Source organism: Macrobrachium rosenbergii, chromosome 58, assembly GCF_040412425.1.
Source record: "Macrobrachium rosenbergii isolate ZJJX-2024 chromosome 58, ASM4041242v1, whole genome shotgun sequence".
Taxonomy (NCBI): Eukaryota; Metazoa; Arthropoda; class Malacostraca; order Decapoda; family Palaemonidae; genus Macrobrachium; species Macrobrachium rosenbergii.
This window is the reverse complement of record NC_089798.1, coordinates 12,574,027-12,589,561: the sequence shown is the minus strand read 5'-3', so window position 1 is coordinate 12,589,561 and position 15,535 is coordinate 12,574,027. Positions and strand designations below refer to the sequence as shown.

Genomic DNA, 15,535 nt, shown 5'->3' with positions numbered 1-15,535 from the left:
TTACAAGATGTGATACCTATTTGCAAAGTTACTGCACTTTTCAAAGATGATACCCCTGCAGAAAATGCTTGTTTAATGTTTGAAGTACATTTATAAGTTTTCATGCTTTTAACTGTAAAATCGATACGGAAGTTTTATATTTATTTTTCTGTACATAAATATCATACAAGTATTATGTCCATTTGCAAAGTCTTTGTCACAAGGACTTTACATGACCTTGAGATGAGGTTGTTCAGTTGCGCTCATTTGATAAAATGATTTCGTTAATGTAATATCAGAGATGTAACTAAGAGTTGTATAAGTGTCATTCTTTGAAAATTACTCTGTTCACCTCGGAGAAAAGTGCTGGTGCAATCTGTATGTGCATGTAATTACAGCACGTTCAGTTGGTGTACTTTTACAAGATGTGATACCCTTAGTTACTGCATTTTTCAAAGATGATACCCCAGTAGAAAGTGTGTTTAATTTTTAAGTTTTCGTGTTTTAGGTGTAAAATCAGAATGGAAAATTTGTATTTATATATCTGTCATAAATACGATACAAAAGCAGTACAGTTACTTTATTACAGTATCTCTCTCTCTCTCTCTCTCTCTCTCTCTCTCTCTCTCTCTCTCTCTCTCTCTCTCTCTCTCTCTCTCTCTCTCTCTCTCTCATTCGTTTAGCGCTCAAACATACTTTTACAACTTATTATTTCTCTGGTACGTCATTACCTGTACAGTATATAATTTTAAATTGATTGAATTTTACCTGTACTGTACTACCTTCTACGAACATTATGTACGTTTTCGATGTTTTATGGAATTGTACTTTTGTTGACTGTGACGTTTTGCCTAGTGACGCAAAGAAAACGGCATCCCATGAATTAGGGGTAACATTAGTATAAAAATGGCACCTACTGTAAATGCGCTATTATGAAACTGTGCAGTACTCAATTTTTATGTCAACCATTTACTGTATTCCTTTTTAAGGGTAATAAGCTAAATTTTAAATAAAATTACACTAACTTTAGTTCATTTAAAAGATAGCTTAATACTTTGGGAGCATGATTAGGGTCATATTTAGTAGTTAAACCCTGGAAATAAACATTTATTAGCATTTTTAAAGACCATGCCAAACTTACGCTAAAATTCACCTTGCACGAGGGGCTCCGGGACCTAACCTCGTAATTTCAATATGACTATATGATATATATATATATATATATATATATATATATATATATATATATATATATATATATATATATATATATATATATATATATATATATATATATATATATATATATCTGTACAGTAAACCCCCAGTATTCGCATTTCTCACGATTTGCGGACTCACGTATCACGGATTTCTCTGTTGAACGTATCTGCCAATTATTCATGGAAAATTCACCCATTTGCGGTATTTTTCACTGAGAAATATTCACTAATTACTGTATTTTCATTTCATTTTCATGACTAAATGCTCTTTTTGTGATAAAACTGTTAAAATACTCAGGTAATGCTCGAGTTATGATAATTCACCTTACGATAATTCGATTTTGCATTGGGGTAAGCAATTAATACCGATACGACAATATTCATAAAATATTTTTAAATTTTGTGCGGTCACGAGCAGCAGCGTAATCAGGCAGTGAGAGAGACCAAATTACAATTGACAACTTTTCCTCAATCTCTTTATTCCATCTTCTAGTTAAAAAAGTAAAAGAGAATGATAAAAGTATTGTTAGTAAACAACTGACTGAGAAACTGTTGTTCTGCTTATCACTGAATCGGACAACAACAGCCGTTTATCTGGTATTTCAACCATCATACGGTAATAAACAATTACCGTAGGTTATAGCACAAATGATGTTAAGTAGAATAGGATTGATATATTTTTACAACATACCCTTATTTGGTATGGATAAAAGATCGTCAAGGAAATATACTGCTAAATTTATGCTGCAAGTCGTAGCTGAAGTTGAGAAAACAATGTTCAAGCTGCTAATGACTATACTGTAAATTATCGTGCATTGGCAACATGGATGAAACTCAATTGTAATTAAAATTGGAGAGAAAGTATTTTAACCAAAACTACTGGGCATGAAAGAACACAGTACTGGTATTTTTAGTCAAAGGGAGCTGCGAGAGCCTCATGCAGTTACGTCTGCCTTAGGCAGCGCCCCGGCTAAATCCCTTATCAGAGAACTTATAGCACAGGGTTGGCACGTATTCATTCCGGTTAACGGAAGCTTGTCACTATTATGATAGGATATCAAGTCTCGGGGGTCTGCACTTTGACCCCCTATCCGCCGCATTGATGAATCAATTCATGGCTAAACATCTCCACTGGTTACACCTTTCCATTTGTGCTTCCGTGGCTAGTTCGAATGAATCGGGTGTAAACGTGACTACGCGTCTACTGCGCATGCGCATGTTGCCAACCCAATGTTTTTCTAGCCGCGCTTTTTGGTGTGTGTGGTAAAATCTTTTCCGGCGTAATTTGAAGGATTAGCAACTTTATTTAGCATGGAGTCTTCATCTCAGTCAACGGGGAATAAGATAAGTACCTACCCTACCATAATCACAAAATTTAGTCCTGCTTAACTAATATTTTCATATATTTTTTAGTGTCCGAAATGATGCCTTGGGAGCGTCATACCGCTACCCGTATTTAGGTTAGGATTCTGCCTTAATTAAAGCGAAAAGCATAGGTTAGGGTAGGATTTTTAGATTCAGCATGTCCAAAAACCCTAGTGTGAACTGTTAAACATGCTTGGAAAGTTTATATAAACCTGCTTGTTATGAAATTATCGATAGCCCGAATGCTAGTGCTTAGCGCTAAAGTTAGGCTGACCTTTGCTACTTTTGGGTTTGCCGAAGCGGATGGTAGCCGCTTTCGGTACTTGAGGTAATTCTTTTTAGTGTTGTTTGTGTGACATGACTATGTTTTGGACATTTTGATAGAGTTTTTCGTGTAAAACCTCCGATTTATGTCCCATTGTCATGGTGGAAAAGTGATGCGGGCTTCTGGAACATTCTAGAAGGTTCCATCGAAGCTTTGTCGAAGCCTTCGACTCAGAATCGTTTCGTAACGAAAATCGCATATGATACACTGGCTCCCAGTCGAGTTACCAGATACCTCAAGTCGAATTATTTCGAAATAGTAGCTTTTCTCATGACGAATTGATTCGAAATAGTAACTTTTTTATGTCGAATTGATTCGAAATAGTAGCTCTTTTATGTTGAATAGTGTAGTATAGAAATGAGTTTTGAACTCAAATAAAGATATGTCGTTCTATTAGCTGTAAGGTTGTTGCCATGCACCAATGAAGTCGTGAGTATCGATTCTTGCCAACGTTATTCGTTTGGGGCGATCGATGTCCTATGTTGGATATACATAGATCCCCCAGTCTAGGCTATGCCTACATGGTAGCCCACATTCTTGGTGTATGATACCCTCGACTCGAATGGCATGGATTTACCTGTTGCTCTGTCATAGAACTGACATAATCCCAATACTATTCGACTTCCTTGTTCGTGATCATAGATCGCCCTTCAGTTGTGAGTAACCCCCCTTTTTTCCCCTGTGCCTAGCGCCCATTGGAGACGAGCCTCTAACAGGGATGTCGACTGGGCATGAATCCAGCCATTCGAGATAGTAGAATGAATGTCACCTCATTCGAGAATATAAAAATAGATGGTAGAATGAATGTCACCTCATTCGAGAATATAAACACTATATGCTCGTTTTTTCTCATGATGTAATGGCTTATAGAACATAGTTCCTTAAACATTTTAGGGGTGTTTCATAGTATTATTTTCTTTTATAGGCTTTGCCAAATAAGTGCGCTAATGCCGCCTGTAAGACACGGATAGACTCCATCAAGACTCAGCATGAGTTTTGTCGGGGTGTGCTCCCTGCAGTGTACAGGGTACAGACCATCCATACTGGAGTCCGGAAGGGTGTGACAGATGTACTGAGTGGCTGTCATGGGCTCGTACGGGCGATCACACTGTTTCTGGCTCTATGGCAAATATTAATATACAGCATTTAAGATCATGGGTAAGAGGATTCTCCAAAATCGGCCCAAAAGGTCCTCTTGGCTATTTGCCAGACAAAGGTGTAAGAGATTTTCTCTTCCCCACAGCCAGAATTCAGTCGATCAGGGGTTATGAGAACTCACCTGATGATGCCGTGGTGGATCCTAATGCATCCACTGTGGTGCCCCCCTTCATACCAGGGGATGAAATCGATTTGGGAGAATCTGAAAATCTGGTTGATGAGGGGGATCTATCTGATGCTGAGCCTCGACCCCTAATAGATCAACCGATTCCTGGCAGCATCCCTAGTAAATCGACTCCTATGGACGTCGATGAGGATAATGTTTCAGTCCGCACAACTGCCTCTACTAAGAGAAAGTTTGCGGCACAAGAAGCTAGGATGTCTGCAATGGAATCAAAGCTGGACAAGTTGATAGAACTACAACTTGCAAAATCTTTGGATACAGGGGCTCAGGGACAGACTCCAGAGCAAGCACAAGTGTCAGATCCACCCATTAATATAGATGATTTCCCAGATTTGAGAGTGGTGGAGGACGAGCCAGAGCAGTTTAATCCCTGGGTGGTGGCATCACGACTAGCTAGAGCGGTGGATGGCATCTTCTATGATAGTGATGTATGCACCCCTCTAGCTAGGTTAGAGTTTGCAAAACCTTTTGTCCACTTCAAAGGTAGTAAGTTTCGCTTTCGATGCCAAACACCTAAGACTCTGGCTATGGTACCGGAGGAAACCATGATTTTTACCCAGGATCAGGCGAAGGGCTTCCTTTCTAATATCTGCCAGGACCTGGGAGGTAGTGCTCTGGGCACTCAGGTTCTTGCTAGGCACCTTCCCGCCTGGAAAGTACCAGTTGGTGAGAAGTTCCCATCTATCACCAATAAACTGTTCAAATCTTGGGAAAAGAACTGGGTAGTCAGCCGCCCATGGGACGAAGTTCTCTTTAAAGGAACTCCAGGACTTTGGAACAGTTCTGCCAGATCCCATGGACGATCTAACAAAACCATTAGCAGGCTTCACAGAGGTGATGAAGAAAGGCAAATTTCTAGCAAACCATGCCCGTTCATGCTTTTTTGCGGACACTCCATACCTTGCCGACACCCTGTGTGTTCAGGAGTTCGAGGCGAGGAAACTATTAATGTCCTGCATTACAACCTTGACATTAATGGAATCTCAGGCATACCGCTGTGACCAGCAAAGAGATTCAGTGCTCCCAAGGTTACAAATTCGGAACATGGGCCCAATCTTCATTCACCTTCTGGAGGCTTGGGCGGCGTCCAAATTAACACTCAGACGTCAAGCCCTAAAATTCGCTGACCAGAAGTCTATGCCAGTAAAGGAGCTCCTCTTTGCCTCCCCTATGTGTAGTGACCTCTTCCCTAGGGACCTAGTAACTGCTGAATAATATTGCTACCCACCGAGGTATCAAATTTGAGGAGTTACTAGGATATGACCCGAAGCAGACCCAAGGGGGGTAAAACGCAGGAAGCAGCAACAATATAAGAAGGCTTTTAAAGCACCAGCTCTTCCTGTGCGAGACCCAGGACAAGGTCCCTCTTCCCAGAAACAATTCCCTATGCCGCACTCTCAGCCATCCTTGAAGGGCAGCAGTGGACTGCCATCTCAACAATCCCAATGTAGATAGACAGTTCCAGGAGGCTCGAGGCAGTCGTGGAAGAGGCGGATCCTTTCGAGGGAAGAAAGGTAACAGGGGAAGACGAGGTGGTGGTAGAGGTCAATTCAACCAATGAGACATTTCAAGTTGGGGGCAGACTGAAGAGGTTCCAGGAAGCCTGGAAAGTGTCCCCTTGGGCCTATCAAGAGGTATCAAAAGGTCTGCACTGGGATTGGAAGGGCCCCTTCCACAACAAATACTTTCATCAGCGCAGCACAAAAGAGTCGATCCTATTTGTGAACAAAATGTTAATAAAGGACATAATAGAGAAATGCCACTTTATCAGGTTCCAGGGGAGGCTTTTTAGTGTTCCAAAGAGGGACTCTCAGGAAAGGAGAGTCATTCTGGACCTCTCTGTCCTCAACAAAGCAATAAACTGTCCCAAATTCAAAAAGCTGACGATAGATCAGATAAGACATACCTTGCCAAAGGACAACTACACCTCTTCTATCGACTTGAAAGACGCATATTGGCACATTCCAATCCAACCTCATTTTCGCCAGTATCTAGGATTCCGTCTAGGTAGGTCGCCAGTCGTACAGATTCAAAGTGATGCCATTCGGCCTCAATGTAGCCCCCAGAGTGTTCACAAAATTGACCAAAGTGATCTTAGAACAACTAAGACTACAGGGGGTGAATGTCATGGCGTATCTGGACGATTGGCTGATCTGGGCGGAATCGATAGAAGAGTGTCTAGAAGCGTCCCGAATAGTGGTTCAGACCTTGCAGGACTTCGGGTTCCTAATCAACTGGGAAAAGTCATGGCTGAAGCCAGAAAAGAAGTTCAGATGGCTAGGCCTACAATGGTGTCTAGAAAGCGGAAAGCTAGCCCTACCAGAGACCTCCAGGAGGTCAATAGTAGATCAGGTAAAGAGGTTCAGAAAAGCCAAGAGTTTTTCCAGAAGGAACCTAGAAGTGCTGCAGGGCAAACTCCTATTTGCATCAATAGTAGATCCAGTCTTGAGAACGACTTTGAAGGATTTGAACGGATTCTCATTTTAAAGGCAAACAAATCATTCAGAGAACACAAGGTCCCGGTGAAAAGGAGGTGCAAGACAATGCTCAAACCGTGGGCATCGAATCAGGCCCTGAAATCTTCAGTCCAGCTAGTCCCAAAACCAGTCTCAGTGACCATTCATACGGATGCTTCGGCGAAGGACGGATGGGGGGGACACTCAGATCAAAACAAAGTGTCCGGGAAGTGGTCGGGAGCCCTCAAATCTTGCCATATCAATATCAAAGAAATGATGGCAGTGCTCCTGTCACTCAAGGGACTGAAACCCAAGAGGGGATCTCTTATTCAGTTGTTCATAGACAACAAGCCAGTGGTACAATGCTTGAAGCGTGGGGGATCAAGGTCAAAGCCATTGAATCATATAGTGCTGGGGATCATGAGATTAGCTCAGGTGAAGAAATGGACTCTGTCAGCATCCCACCTTGCGGGAGCTCAGAATGTCCTAGCGGACTCCCTCTCCAGAGTCAAAGCCCAGGAAGGGGAGTGGGAATTGGACAGCGGGTCATTCAGCGGGATCCTCCAAGATCACCCATATCTTCAGGTAGATCTGTTCGCAACACGCGACAATCACAAATTACCGAATTTTGTCACCCCCTATCACGACCTTCGAGCAGTGACCAGAGACGCGCTTTCGCTGGACTGGAACCTGCTGGGGAACATTTATCTGTTTCCCCCAACTGCAATACTATAAGATGTGATGAAAGAGAGTTGGCTGTAAGATGGTACTAGGTCAAACCGACAGTCGCAAAATCATTGCATTCAGCAAATAGTTGGTTACCTCAGCTGTTTGGCGTGATGAACACACAATATTGGCTCGGGTATGTGAAACAGATGACCGAGTTGATACGTGAGTACATAAGTTCGTACGTTAGAAAATCTAGATTTTGTGTCTAATTCTGCCCAAAAGTAAGTCCGATCGTTCATTAGCGAAGCTTGAGCGAAATCGTCAAGACGTGGCTTTGAGTGTTCCAAACTTTTAGAACTGGCAGAATAAGGTAAAGTTCAGACTCTCTTCTTTTTCTATGTGAACTGTGAACTTATGATTTTTACCATGTTTCAAGACATCTATGAACTTGTGTGGAAAGTTGGACATGACCATTCATGCCGCTTTCATATTCTATTTTATTGTGTTTTCTTTTCTTACCTTTATTAATCATGCATTTTAGACTTTCATTATTATGTTTTGCACTTGTATATTTTTGGGAGATTACTATTGTGCTTAATTCTTTCGACAGATGTCTGTGGTGACACTGTGGTAACATGGTGATGACATTGTGGTTATAGAGAGGACAATGCAAAACCTTTGCAATGTCGGTATTTCTCATGTGGGTGACTTAAGACCAGACTTATAATGTCTAAGATGGAGTATGTGAGAGTTTTGAATTTAAAGGTTTTTAGCTGTCGTAAGACTTTTAATCAGAGTTAGATTATTTTGACTTGATAACTCATTCATTATGCAGTTTAATCTTTTCTTGTTCATTCATTACTTGTTGGGTTGCTTTGAATAATATATCTATTTTTGTAGGAAAGATCGTCCATTCAAACGAGAGAGAGAGAGAGAGAGAGAGAGAGAGAGAGAGAGAGAGAGAGAGAGAGAGAGAGAGAGACGAATGCTAATGCGAGAGAGAGAGAAATTTGCTGAGAGAGGAAAAAAGGTGTGTAGGGTCTGAAGAGGGGGAATGTGTGGGTGAGTGTCAGGGAGAGGACCAGGGTCGAAGTACCATGCTGTTCCTGAATATAGATCGCAAGGCAACGTTACGTAAATATTTCTACACGAAATATTGAGATCTGTTGTAAGGGGTATAACATATATATTATCACGAAGTGACGTGACCAAGTACCTGGTTATCACACAACTAGTTACAAAATCCAAAATTTTACCTCACTTCAGCGAGATACCTGAATCTTCATAACAATAAAATTAACACTAAACACTCTAAAGGCAACAGTGATCCCTTGAAGACTTACTTATCATTTGAAATATCAAACTAGGTTTGTCAAGTTATGTGTGGGGTATTGAGATATACTAGATGAAAAAGGCCATCACTCTATCAAACAACTATAATTGTTTCCCTGGTCTTAATTCAGGAGAACAAAACATGTCTATCACTTACCTTGTGCATACATAGATGACCCTATTCACTGGTGGTCAAAAATGAAACACTGTTTTTAAAATTTAAATACAAGAATTTATTTCAAACTTCAAAAGTTATAATTAGAATTCACAATCTGAAAAAATTTACCATTAATTGAAAACAATATAAGATTTCATTCATTCTTAAGCAAGTTTAATTCACGACATTCCAATTTATCAAGAAATTACGTTAACTAAACAAAATTCAAATTATTAAGATTTACTCAAGATTTGAAAAAGAAATCTTAACAAATGAAAATCAAATCAAGTATGCAATGTTAAAGTATCAGCATATGTGAAATGTTTAAGTAAATAAGTGTTAAATCACCAACACAAAAGTTTGGGTAACACTATGAAAAGGGATTTTGACAAAGGAAAAATCTATTTCTGGGGGAAGACCTGTGTCACCCAGTGAAATAGTCCATTAGCACTGATTTCAAGGTATAAATATTGCTAAATATACCAGAGAAAAAGCTAACCATAATGCCAGGGTTACGACCCCTGGATCGAACACCACTAGATGGTGTCGGTATACACAAGGGGTGAGTGGTTGCCACTACCACAGATCTTCGTCCTACAGATTTCTCCAATCTCAAAACCCTGAAAAGGGAGGAGCCGTTCCAAAACCTCATCCCCGTACCTAGCCAACCACCACCCCGGCCGCCATCTTCATCCCAAGTTAGCACCCCCCAAGCTTGGTATGCCACTCGGGAGGGAAAAAAGTGAGTACAGGGATGGGTCACTGGGTGACACAGGTCTTCCCCCAGAAATAGATTTTTCCTTTGTCAAAATCCCTTTTCTGGGCTTGACCTGTGTTACCCAGTGAAATAGTGACAGAGAATCAACCATACAAAAGCTTGGTGAAGCCCTCTAAGAATTACCTTAATGGAGCTAAATAAAACTATGAGAAAAATACTGTTTTAATAACCCAAAACATTCATATTAAAGACATAATTAACATTATAAGGCACACAGTCTAAATCATAAAATAACTAACACCAAGACACTTAAGGCTAACGAAAGATTCAAACAGGAAATCCATGAAACGGCCAGGAGTCAGGCTGTGAAGCAGGCCTGACCTAAAGGTTAGAAGGCAGGGCCAGTAAACGAGGCAGGTAGGCGAGAGAAATATAAACAATAGGATAAACTAAGGTTACATAAACCAGTCTAGGGCTGGGGGGACAATACTTCCTGCAGCTACTGTGGGGTATTTAAGAGCCTGTAGAGACTCAAGATAGTGGCGTTTGAACACTTTTGGTGATTTCCAGCCCATATACTTTTTAAGGTCATCAAAATTCATATTATGAAAATAATTAGCTGAGGTGGCCACTGCCTGAATATCATGTACCCTAGGTACTGAATCCGGGTTTGCCTGCTTTATGAAATACAGTATTTGTTGCCTGATGGCCTTTAAGGAAATGGTTCCTCCATTTTCCCTAACAAAAAGAGGGCCTGAATTCCTATTAGAAGTTCTATTTAAATTAGGTTTTAAAGTGTTAACTGGACATAAGGACAGATCCTGTGGAAGGGGAATAATCTTCCAAGGAGACCATCTATTTTGTGGATCCTCATTCTTTGCTAGAAACTTGAGATCCGGAGACAACAGAACTTCTCCTGACGGGAGGAAATCAACATGGTCCGGTTCTCTAGAGAGAGCAGACAGTTCAGAAATTCTAGCCCCTGAGGCTAGACTTACTAGAAATAACGTTTTCCTTAACAGACTCGAGTATGTACATAATTCATTATCAGTGTCTGATGCCAATTTAAGTACGTCATTTAAGAACCAGGAAACTGTGTGAGGACGGGTTGCTGGTCTAAGACGAGCGCATGCTTTAGGAATTGACGAAAAATATGAGTCTGTAAGGTTAATATTAAAGCCATGTAAAAATATTTTTCTTAAAGCAGATTTTGCTGTAGTAATAGTACTAGTGGCCAGTCCTTTCTCAAATAATGATCTGAAGAAAGAGATTGCTAGGTTCGTGGTCATTTCCTGAGCTTCAGATTCCCTCAGAAATAATGCTAACTTTTTAACTGCTGAGTCATATTGTCTGAGAGTAGATTCCTCTTGTCTGATTCTATGAACAGTGTATTAATAGGATCAATGTTAGCGTCTTTCTGAGCTGCAAACTTCATGAAGTCCATAAAGCTAGGGCATTCAGAATTCTTGAGGAAGCTGACACAGTCCGAGTTTGCACTACTTGTGTCAATCTTGGACTGGGGATTTGTTTGTGCTGGAGTTTCAACTCTAGAAGAAGAGGAAACCAATTGCTCTTTGGCCAGTTGGGTGCCACAAGTGCTACTTGACCTTTGAATGATCTGAGTTTGTGTAAAACTTTCATTAATAGGTTTATTGGTGGAAACAGATAGATCCTTTGCCACCTGATCCAGTCGATTGACATCGCATCCTTGGAATGAGCTAGAGGGTCTAGATTGGGAGCAACGTAACACGGAAGCTTGTGGTTGCTCTCTGTGGCAAACAGGTCCACCTGGAGACCCGGTACCTGAAGACAGATCCACTCGAATGATGCCTTGTCAAAGGACCATTCCGACTCCAGGGGAGTTGTCCTGGATAGTGAATCTGCAGTGACATTTCGAACACCTGCCAGATAGGTAACTGACAGGTGCCAAAGATGTTTCCTTGCCAGAGAGAAAATTGCGATCATTACCTGATTGATATGGCTCGACTTGGAGCCCCCTCTGTTTATGCAATGTACAACTACTGCACTGTCCAGTACCAGTCTGATATGAATCTGTCTGGTTGGACGTAGTTTCTTTAGTGTTAGAAATACTGCCATTGCCTCTAGAATGTTGATATGGAACTGGCTGAATACAGTCGACCATGTTCCTTGAACTTTCTTGTGTTGGGAGTATCCTCCCATCCGCTTAGGGAAGCATCCGTATGGATCACTAATGATGGAGGGGGAAATTGAGGGGCACTGACCTTGACAAACTCTTGACTGTTGACCATGGTCGAAGCCTCTTCCTCAACACCTGCGGAATTAGAGACATCTTGTCCCTGTTTCTGCTGTTGGCTCGTCTCCGCCATACCCTGTTTATATCCTTCAGTTTGGCTTTTAGCAGCAAATCTGTCACTGACGTGAACTGAAGAGAACCCAGGACTCTTTCCTGGGTACGATGAGAGGCTCTTTTGTTTTTGAGGAACTGCCTGGTAGCTTTGGCTATTTCCCTCCTTTTGGCTGGCGGAAGTGACAGTTTGTGTGGGTTTAGGTCCCATTGGATTCCTAACCACTGAAATTGAGCCTCCGGAACTAGATGAGACGAGACAAGTCTAGAATTACTCTTTGCTGGAATGAGTCTTTCTTTGGGACACTGAACAGACGGCCTTGAAATTTCAAGTGTCTCACTTTCTTTATTGCCTTCTTTTGAAGAAGGTCTTTTACAAAGTTCAGTAAGTCTTTGGATGGAGGTTGATGGAACCTGACTGGCGGAGGAGGCCCTCTGCTCCAGCTCCATCCCAGGCCTTTTGAAACTATGCTGTGGGCCCACGGACTGAAGGTCCAATGGTCCCAGAAGAGATATAACCTCCCACCTACCTGAGGAGACTCATTGATTGGAAGGGGCCTTACTTCCTCTGCCTCCTCGGCCTCCTCTTCCACGGGAGAGAGGTCTGGATGCAGCCCTACCTCTGTAGGCGGCTCTGGCTCTACTCCCCCTCGCATGCCTGTTGTAGCCTCGAAACGCCCCTTGGCTTTCAAACGAAGCGTTGAAGGCTGGGAACGCTACGAAGGCTGGCGGAGCAGGGGCTTGCTGAGCCGACTGCATCAGTACAAACTGCTGCCAAGGCTGAGCTTTGGAAGTAGAAGGCTGTCCGATCTGAGAGACCGTACAGCTTGAAGCACAGTTTGAGCCTGGGGTTTCCTATATCTCCTGAACGTCTTCCTTTCCCTGGGTTGAGGTCCGGAGGTCTCTGTGAATTTCCTTTTAAAAGGGAGACCCCAGCGGGAGCAAAGACTTTGATTTGCTCTGGTTGCCTCCGCCAGAACATTATTGACCTCATCCTCAGGGAAGATGTTAGGTCCCCAGACAGAACTCTTCATGAGTTTGTTGGGCTCATGTCTGATAGTGGCGTCTGCGAAGACGTGCTTCCGGCAGTTTTGTCTCGCCACCACAAAGTCCTAAAGGTCCGATTGGAATGACGCTAATAATGATTTCGTCAGGACCTGGAACAGAGGTTCGTCAGGGTAAGTTAACGCTGTTACCTCTGCGATGGTGATGGAATGCAGGGAGTGACTCAACCTGCACTTAGCCTCAAACTCCTCCTTCAGAAGGGCCTCTGGAATCTTGGGAAGCTGTTCACTGAACAAGGTGGAGGCACACTCGGAGTCGAGTTTACCCACTGTGAATGTAGCCGGAGCTCCCGACCAATATTCCGAATCCGCGGGGAAAAGAAGGGAGGTGGGATCTGTCTCCCGTAGTTGAGGCAGCGGTTTGCCATCTATCCCCGCCTGAATAGTCAATTCTGTGATCTTAGTCGTGCAGGGGGTAGGGATGGAGTCACCTACCGAGAACATCGTAAAACTCCCTTTAAAGGGAGTAAGTTTTGTATTATTGCACTCCCAGTCAGTGAGAGCGCGCATCAGGGCGGATTGGGCTTGGTCCCTGGGAAAGATAACCATTTCCTTCGGGACCTTGTCAGATCTAATCCAGGCTTCCTCTGTTAGCCTGGCATAGCCTGGGTAGGGAGGTACCAGGTCGGGTGGAAAGAACTCCAGTTCTTCCAGACGTCGAGTGCCCAAACCCTCGATGGTCAGGGTATCGTTATGCAGGGGGGCGTGCAGAGCCAGCCGCCACGGGTTCCCCTTATCAAAGGGGAACCCGTAGCAGCATCCGGAACAACATGGGAGTGCTGTACTGCTCCGGATTGGATAAATCCGGAGAGCAAGCTTTCCTGGGCCTCCATCCTGTGTGTCAATGACAGCACTGACTGACCAGAGGTCTCCAAGCTTGAAGCAAGCTGAGAAGAAAGGTCCTGCATCCTAGCTTCAACCCTGGAGTCTAACTTCTGCATCAGAAGTTCGGCGAAGGCCTCAGGGTCAAAGTTAGGCTGTGGAGGTTTAGCCTTAGACACCCTGGATCTCGACCCTTTGGACGGGGGAGTAGCCTTACTTGAGGACGCCACTGATTTAAGAGCCAGTGACGACCTTGAGGGAGCTGTCGGATTAGACCTTTGAGGTCTAGAGGACTTTGGTAAGTCGTCCTTTTTTAAGGATTTCACCTTGGGGATAACAGACCTAGATCTGTCCCCAAGGATAGCTGGTTTGGTAAACCCCTGGAAAGAAGAAGAAGAAGAAGGAGAACTAAAAAGGGAACTACCAAGACCCTCTCCCCCTGCCTCACTTACCACCTTACCTTCTACCTGATGGTCCAAATCCACGCTCATCGGCTCAAGGTGGATGTTGATGGCTGCTACCTCTTCCGCCACCTCTCCGCACAGGTTATCTTCTTGGGAGGGTTGCGTCTCTTGCCAGATCCTCTCGATGATTGGGGCGGCCAATTCCGCCGGCATTGCAGCAGAGATCCGGGCCCCGGGGTAGAGGAGATTACAAATCTCCTCCGACAGGACATAAGGATTGCCAGACGCAACGTTCCTCCCAAATCCGCTGACCCAGATCTTCAGAGTCGACAGCGAAGAGTTACGGATGATTTGGTCAGACTGTAAGAAAGAGCAGGACTTACTGAGAATATTCTCCAATTTCCCATATATGTCTATATAAGTCATTAAAGTCAAAAAGAGACTAAAGGTTAGAGAAGTTTAAAAATATATATGTACTTATAAATACATAAATGACTCAGCGTCAGAGAGGTCCAAACAACATCCGTTATACGGGAAGCGGGGATACCCAAAATGGCCACCCCTGACGCCGAATCGTACACAAAAACTAATCCAAGAATAGACATGTCATCCATCCTTGTACACATCAGTTATGATCATGAAAATAATAATACCACCATCGAGAAGGCACCAATTCGCTGGTGGAGAAAGGAAACCAGATACCCCAGTCTGATACGGGAGAAACTTCTCGCCGTACAGACCAGGGCGTGGGGCGAGAGAAAGAGCCGGGGCCTGCAGGTGCTCCATCTCTTCCTGCTGGCACTCCTTCAGGTGCCAAGTCAGGTTCCTGGGATAGTGTTTCATGAACGCAAGGAGAGGTGGGGAAGAGGTCCCCTGCTCAGTCTTCCCAAGAGGCTCCAGCCTCGAAGAAGACTGGGGCGCGTCCAGAGGACGGCGCAAGCTCGTGCCAGCCAGCCGCGTGCTCGACTCCTCCCAGTCCCCGGCCACGTCCGCGCGGCCAGCCTGGCTCGGGGAGGCGAATGCGCGGCTCGGTTCTCGCGAGCCGCTCCGCTCTCCTCAGGAGATTGCTTCGCCTGGGCTAAAGCAGTCTCCTTGACCCAGGGGCTCGTCATCACCGCGGGTTGGTGACTGCTCTCGGCCCACTGCCTCTGCTGGTTCTGCCAGTAAAGCCAGTGGGAGCGCCCGATCTTCCTCGCCTGTCCCCTCTGCCCCTTCGGTTTCTTCCAGGGGGCACGAGTCGGAGAGGAGGAACTCTGGGGAGTGTTCTCAGAGTTCTACTGCGGGGGGGTACGAACCTGGCTCGGTTCTCGGCTCGACCAGGTCTGAGGCCCGCGTGGTTCAGGAAGGTCCACAGGG

General features: G+C 43.9%; 2 protein-coding genes across 2 annotated transcripts in view; both read left to right on the top strand.

Moving 5' to 3' along the window:
* LOC136837304 (uncharacterized) overlaps positions 1 to 15,535 on the top strand; it is a 475,645-nt gene that overhangs the window by 27,432 nt on the left and 432,678 nt on the right.
* Positions 5,962 to 7,422, top strand: LOC136837258 (uncharacterized). Its single transcript, XM_067101997.1, has one exon. It carries the CDS (start codon positions 5,962 to 5,964, stop codon positions 7,420 to 7,422), a length of 1,461 nt encoding a protein of 486 aa, XP_066958098.1.

Bases quoted from the DNA above. Each gene is read 5' to 3' on its own strand.
- LOC136837258 (XM_067101997.1), top strand. From the start codon at position 5,962: ATGTTAATAAAGGACATAATAGAGAAATGCCACTTTATCAGGTTCCAG.